The sequence below is a fragment of the Panthera uncia genome, chromosome F2 (assembly GCF_023721935.1).
Source record: "Panthera uncia isolate 11264 chromosome F2, Puncia_PCG_1.0, whole genome shotgun sequence".
Taxonomy (NCBI): Eukaryota; Metazoa; Chordata; class Mammalia; order Carnivora; family Felidae; genus Panthera; species Panthera uncia.
Window position 1 is genome coordinate 75,876,244 of NC_064812.1, and position 7,493 is coordinate 75,883,736.

At 38.8% G+C, this 7,493-nt stretch overlaps 1 protein-coding gene across 3 annotated transcripts in view; it reads left to right on the plus strand.

Moving 5' to 3' along the window:
* The window catches only part of LYPLA1 (lysophospholipase 1), a 29,456-nt gene extending 22,827 nt beyond the window's left edge, over window positions 1-6,629 (plus strand). For all 3 annotated transcript variants that reach the window (XM_049633394.1, XM_049633396.1, XM_049633397.1), the window contains 3 exons: window positions 1,398-1,499; window positions 2,638-2,814; window positions 6,286-6,629. In XM_049633394.1, coding sequence (XP_049489351.1) covers window positions 1,398-1,499; window positions 2,638-2,814; window positions 6,286-6,339 — 333 coding nt within the window. In that variant the 3' untranslated portion in view covers window positions 6,340-6,629. The remainder of the gene's footprint in view (window positions 1-1,397; window positions 1,500-2,637; window positions 2,815-6,285) is intronic.
* The last annotated feature ends 864 nt before the right edge of the window (window positions 6,630-7,493 follow it).

Sequence of the window (7,493 nt, forward strand, 5' to 3'; positions counted from 1 at the left end):
ATGATTAGATGTTAGTTCTTGTAAGAGGGAGCAAAGTTAGGAATGACCTGTGTCCCATCTTGGTGACGTCACTCTGTCATCTTTCTTCTTTTCATCTTGTAAAATAGATTTTAGATTTAAATATGTGATGTTTATTTTTGGTTTCTTCTTCTTTCTATACTTTTTCTCCTACCTTCTATGCTTTTTCTGCAGACGTAGTTACCTCATATTGACCTTATGTCTTTATTTCACCTATCCCCACATTGCTGTAGCTTCTAATCTGTGAATCTTCTAAATCAACAACTTAGTGTTCAGACTGAATACCTGAATTTGGGCAATGTTAGAATTATGGAATTAATTACGGAATTATTTAGAAGTTAAAATCTAGTAGACAGTGTGTTGATTCAATATGGTAAAAAAGATGTTACTGATTTGGTATTTATTGAAGTTCAAGATAATGTCTATTGTAATACACATTGTGCCATAAATATAGGTATAGAAATGAATGCTTGATTCGAGTAGGAAGCTAACATAGGAGGCTATGTGGTTGGGATTCATTGATTACAGAAAGCAACTCCTAGTACCGTAAGCCAGAAAGAGCAAGTTATGAGTCCGTGGGGTCACGTCAAGGAAACCAAGGATGAGAATGAAGCAAGGCCTCAGGAAATATCTAAGACTCGGAGAGCCGTCATGACTTTCTCTCCATCTTCCTTGTTTCTCTGCCCATCTGCTTCCTTTGCCTGTTCATCTAGAGTTGGCTTTTTCTGCCGTCGCAGCCTATAACTTTGCCAGTTCTTGAGTTTACGTGTTACCATCCCAGCTGCACAGAGACAGACTCACAGTCCCTGAGTTCCAGTTTCAAAATCTGGAGAAAAAGAACTTGACTGTCTCGGATGAGCTGGAATCTCATGTTCTCATGGGCCCCAGTGACCCGTGGGGATGGTCAGAGTGACATGGCATCCAGGTGACTAACGGGAATACAGTTCCCAGAGTGCAGGGTATTTAAGCTGGGGTGGATACTCTAAAGGTATCTGCTACAGGGTCCTTATTGTCTTGAATTTTTTAGAAAAGAGTACCAAGTTACGACTAGATTTGATTTTATACCTAAGACTTTTCAGAGGAGAAAATAAGTAACTAAGTTTAGAATATTCCTAAGGCATCTGTAAGTGCAAATATACTCTTAACTCTTTCTCAACTGATTGGGTGGTCCCTGTGTTCTCAGTGATCTTCAATGTAGAGAATCTTATCCTTTAGGACATGGTGGAGTGGGGTGTTTGTGTTTCTAGTAGTTTGTCTGAGCTGACTTGACATCAGTCACCCAGGTTGATTTTTTCTTTAATGGACATTATTAATAACAAGAAATCAAGTTGCTGTTAGCAGAGCATGTGTTCCATTGACTTTCTCTGTTGTCTTTCCAGGGAGGAGCTTTATCTTTATACACTGCTCTTACCACACAGCAGAAACTGGCAGGAGTCACTGCCCTCAGTTGCTGGCTTCCACTACGGGCTTCATTTCCACAGGTAGCCTGATTGAAACTTGCAGCATAAGATTACTGAGTTAAGGCAGATAACGTTGTGAGAGGGTCATTTTTTTTTTTTTTAATTAATAAACTGTATATTTTTAGAGCAGCTAAGGTTCACAGCAAAACTGAGCAGAAAGCACACAGAGTTCCCACATGTCCCCTGTCCCCATACGTGCCCAGCTTGTGAACACCCCGCAGCGTGGTGGTGCATCTTTGATAATCAGCAAACCTACACTGACACATAATATTATTACCTAAAGCCCGTAGTTTACATCAATCATCCTTTTTTAAAAAGGATTTTCCTAGACTTTTGTGATCTGTATACTATATACTGTCTTTACTGTAGATTGCATAGAATGGGGTAAAAAAGAAGTCCTTTTGTCATAAATCTTCTATTTGAAGTATTTGATACATTTTAAGATACTTCTAAAAGGGGAATTTTTTACACATAGAAATAACATTTTTAAGTGTTCAATATTCTTATTGCTTGCTAGCAGAATTTTACCATAGAATATAATTTCTAAGTACTCTATAGTGTAAAGCAGTATGTAACACACATGGGAGGTGTGGACATTTATTTTCAGATTCATCTTTAAATCTAGGATTTTTTTTAATCATTATATAGCGTTTGTTTGGTGTCTTACACGTAGTAAGTGCTGCTGATTAACTGTCTTATTTAAATCAATTAAATAAGATCCAGCTAAAGTGTACCTCTCCTGTCAAGACACTGAACATAATAAAGAATAATTAAGATACAGTCTGCTTCAAGGAACCAGTTCGTTGGCAAAATAATAATACAAGACAGGATAATCATGTGTCCTGTAAAAGTTTATTTTTTTAAATTTATTTTTTATATGAAATTTATTGTCAAATTGGTTTCCATACAACACCCAGTGCTCGTCCCAACAGGTGCCCTCCTCAGTGCCCATCACCCACTTGTCCTGTCCTGTAAAAGTTTAAATAAAGAGTTGTGGGGAGCATAGGGATGGAAGGAATTTTATTCCCGTGGCCGAATAGAACCTGTGATGTAAGTAATAACATATGTACGTGCATATCCATCTGCAGTTGTAAATGCCTGGCGTAATGCTCTATACATTTGAATAAATGATACTGGTTTTTTTGGTTTTTTTTTGCAGGGTCCTATCAGTGGCGTTAATAGAGATATTGCTATTCTTCAGTGCCATGGAGATTGCGACCCTTTAGTTCCCCTAATGATTGCTTCTCTTACTTCTGAAAAGCTAAAAATGTTAGTAAACCCAGCCAATGTAACCTTCAAAACCTACCAAGGCATGATGCACAGCTCATGTCAGCAGGTAACTGTTTGGAAGCAGAGACATATTTACCACTTTTCCCTGTGATGTTTTTAATTTAAGTAGCATTTGATTCCTTGGGTATTTAAAGGAGTTAATTAATGAATTCACATTGAATCATAGGTGAGGACTTAGAGTTTCTTCAATTTGATTCAGCAGATATTCACTGTTTTTCCCATTACATGCAAGTTTTGTGCATAATTCAAAGACAAATAAAAAACAGTCCTTTTTATTGCAATTTAAGCTAAATTAATTAAAATTTAATAGGGGAGAAGGGTATATATCCAAATGTGTAGAAAGCAGAATGTGATACGTGTTATATTAGAAGTTTTTAAAAGCTTTCTAGAAAACTGAGAAAAGCTGAGATTCCTTTTGTTTTGGGAAGTACAGAGATCATGAAGGAAAAGCTGGATTTGAAAGAATGGGTAGGATTTGGATAGCAGGTGTACAGAGAAAGGACTGTGGGGTAGGGAAAGCAAGCTGACCAGTTGGGCCATAGTCTTATGAAAAGCTGGGTGTCCTCATAAAGTAGGTATAAGGAAGAGTTTTAGGGTAACGGAGGGGACGATAATAATGATTGAGTTTAGTGAACGTACTGAGATTGATGTACCCCCATCGTAGCAAAATGGGATGTTGGAATACTTGTCTGGAGCTCAGGCCCGTAATAGAGATTTAGAATAATGGCCAGTATTATTGATCACTGAAGAATTACCATGGGGAAATATCAGGAAAAAAGCTGAGGGGTAGAACTTGTTTGAGGGGGGTAGGATTAGAAAGGAGTTAGGTGTTGAATGAGAGTACGAAAGGAGAGAGTTTCAGAGCGGTTGGGTGCCTGGCTGGCTCAGTCAGAAGAGTGTGTTGCGACTCTTGATACTGGTTTTGAGCTTGAGGCCCAAGCTGCGTGTAGAGATTGCATACATGTATACGTACATACGTGCGCAAACTTTTTTTTTTAATTGGTTAAATTATTTAAGGAAAAAAAGAATTTCAGAGTGGAAGGGAAGAGTGTCCCATGATTCAGAGAACAATTAAGGAAAAACAGGCCAGGAAGAAACTATCCCATAGTAAGCCATCTGTGACCTTGGATGCTTGGAAATGGAGCCTGCAGTGGATTGAGTGAACTAGATAGGGATAAGGACCTTTATTAAAAAGGTTTTTGTGAAAGGAGGAAAGAGTAGGAAGGCTCTTTAGTGAATGGGAGAAAAAGACTCCCATGGGTGGGGAAGGAGAGAGAAAATGAAGTGAAGAGAAGATAATAATCTAATGGGAGAATCTTAGGGAGATCAAATAATAATGTAGTTTAAAGTCCTAAAATGGGTAGTGCTTGCCTTCAAAGAGGAGAACCTCACTTAAGAATCTAGAATAGGATGGATGAATATAAACAAGGATTGTTGAGGTGGGTAATAGTTGAGAGCTCACTTGAGATTTTCTTTGTCTTTTCAGTAAAGTGGGAGATATGGTCACTTGGTAAGAGTGAAGGAGGCCTGCATTGGTTTGGAGGCTTGAAAAGGTCTAGAATAAAAACTGATTACCAAGCGTTAAGGTGGTCCAACTTAACTTAGCTTTGCAACCACTGAGTGGGTCTGAATCATTTGCTTTAGGGGCAGAGAAAACAGATATTAATATGATTTATCCAGAAAGACAAGGGGGCCTAGGATCCTAGGGTGTTACTGAGAACATAGTTGAAACTGTCAGCAAGTTTTGAATCCAGAAAGCAGGTGGGCTGACACTCAGGATCCAGGAGGGACTGAGGGTCTAGAGCAGTGGTTTTCTTTCTTTTTTCTTTCTTTTTTTTTTTTTCAAGATGAAATTTATTGGCAAATTGGTTTCCATACAACACCCAGTGCTCATCCCAACAGGTGCCCTCCTCGATGCCCACCCCCCACTTTCCCCTCCCTCCACCCCCCTTCAACTCTCAGTTTATTCTCAGTTTTTAAGGGTCTCTTATGGTTTGCCTCCCTCCCTCTCTCTTTTTTCCCCTTCCCCTCCCCCATGGTCTTCTGTTAAGTTTCTCAGGATCCACATAAGAGTGAAAACATATGGTATCTGTCTTTCTCTGCCTGACTTATTTCACTTAGCATCACACTTTCCAGTTCCATCCACATTTAGAGCAGTGTTTTTCAAAGTAGGCTTTACATTACAAATACCCTGGAGCCTAATAGAAATGCAGACACCAGAACTTCAAACTCTGCATTTCTTTTTTTTTTTTTTTTTTTACCTTTATTTATTTTTGAGAGAGCGCAAACAGGGGAGGGGCAGAGAGAGAGGAAGACACCAAATCCCAAGCAGTCTCCAGGCAGGCTCTGAGCTGTCAGCACAGAGCCCAGCACGGGGCTCCAACCCACAGACCATGAGATCATGACCTGAGCTGAAGTCGGATGCCTGACCGACTGAGCCACCAATCAAACTCTGCATTTCTGATTCAGCACATTGGGGGTTAGCAAGTAAACTCAGGTATCTGTGTTTGTATAGATGTGTTTTTAAAATAAAAGCTCTAGGGGCGCCTGGGTGGCTCAGTCGGTTGGGCGTCCGACTTCGGCTCAGGTCATGATCTCGTGGTCCGTGGGTTCGAGCCCTGCATCGGGCTCTGTGCTGACAGCTCAGAGCCTGGAGCCTGTTTCAGATTCTGCGTCTCCCTCTCTCTCTGACCCTCTCCCGTTCATGCTCTGTCTCTCTCTGTCTCAAAAATAAATAAACGTTAAAAAAAAAAAAGCTCTATTGGGGCACCTGGCTGGTTCAGTTGGTAGAGCATGTGACTCTTCTAAGATTTTATTTAAGTAATCTCTACACCCAGTGAGGAGCTTGAACTCAAAACCGCAAGATTAAGAGTCTCATGCTCTACCGACTAGCCAGCCAGGTGCCCCAAGCATGTGACTCTCGATCTTGGAGTTGTGAGTTCAAGGCTCATGTCAGGCATAGAGCTTACATACAAAGGAAAAAAAAAGTAAAATGAAAGCTGATGATTCTTTGCAATCACATTGGAGAACACTGGACTGAATGATTAGGAGCAGACAGTGAGAAGAGATAAAAGGCACAAAATATTTTATGCTATGGATTTAGCATTTCATTCTAATGAGGGAAGGCTAAAAGCTAGGTTTTTCCACCCAAGCTTAGTTGACAGTAATTGTATCCTTACTGATACTCCTCGGGATAGGTGTTGTCACTCCTAAGGCCCTTTGTCCGCACTCAGCCCCAGTGTTTTGTTCAAGTAGAGCAAAGTGCAGACCATTTTCATGGGACCTCAAAATAGTTGGGAACTGTCATTTGAACGTACAATAATAATCATAGTCACGGGAAATGTTCTGAAATTTCTATCGTAGCCTCATTTCTCTGTTACAACTTTTCATTTAATAGAAGTAGTGAAAATGTGGTTTCGCCTTACCTAGGCACACTGCAGATTTATTTGGTGGTATCTTAGTGGGGATTTAATTTCTGATTTTGTAACAGCTTGTTAAATCACTTTATTCCAAACAGGAAATGATGGATATCAAGCAATTCATTGATAAACTTCTACCTCCAATTGATTGACGTCACTAAGAGGCCTTGTGTCGAAGTACACACCAGCATCGTTGTAGTAGTGTAGAAACCTTTTCCTGTGCCCAATCTTGAAACTTCGGAAGTTTGCAGTGTTAAAATGTTTTGCGAATACGCACCGATAACACAGACTACGTAATAATATCCCCTTGTGGGAAATAATGGTCTTTTAAGTTTCTATACGTGTATTTGTATGATTCAGAATATACTAGTATTAAAATAGGTGAAGCAGCTGACTTTTTCCCAAATGTAATTCAGCAAAATAATAAAATACTGTAACCAGATTTTTTATTACATCATTTGAAAATTATCAGTATGTTTAATGAGAATTTGTTCAGGTATAAAGGAACAGTTAGGATATGAATTATTTGTGCATCTTGTGACTTAGTCTGCGGACTTACTCCAAAATGTCGACACCATGCATTATCTGTATTTTTATATATGTGTTCCTTACATACTTAATGATTGCACTACATAATGAGAGCGAGGTGTTACTGCATTATTCCCAATAACGGGAGTAATGCTTCTGAGTGTCAGTAAAGAGTAATATTGCTCTCTCCAGTTAATGGCCCTTTTATTTTGGGGACCAGGCTTTACTTTCCCTGATACCATTTCTATTTAAGGTTTTTTTTCCTCTCCAGAAAGGTGTTTTCTTTTTTATCCTTCATAAAAGACCAAATATTGGCTCCTTGCTGTAGACATCTCCTGCCAATACATGCTGTAATTTGACATTCTGGATCACAGATTTGATGGTATTTTAAATGTATTTACACTTACATAGAGACACCTGACATCACTTTAAACTTCCTACACTACTTACTTCTTAAACTATACCTTACTTAGTCCAAAGTTAGACCGATATAGTTATTAGAATCTTCAGTCTAGATAATTGGAATAATTCTGTGGTTGTATTTTTCTGTAATTAATGGAAGGGTAATTATGTCATATTCTAGTATGTTCTCGAATATTTAAGACAGATTTTAAAAACTGTAATTTCTAAGATGATTTGCTCTAAGATGATTCTCTTCGTAGCATAGTTTTAGTTTGTTTTGTACATATGTTTGAAACCAACTACTGTAGGAAATGAACAATCCATTAGAAAAATTTGCTTTAGTTTTATCTGCCAATGGACTTATTTGAAGACTTCA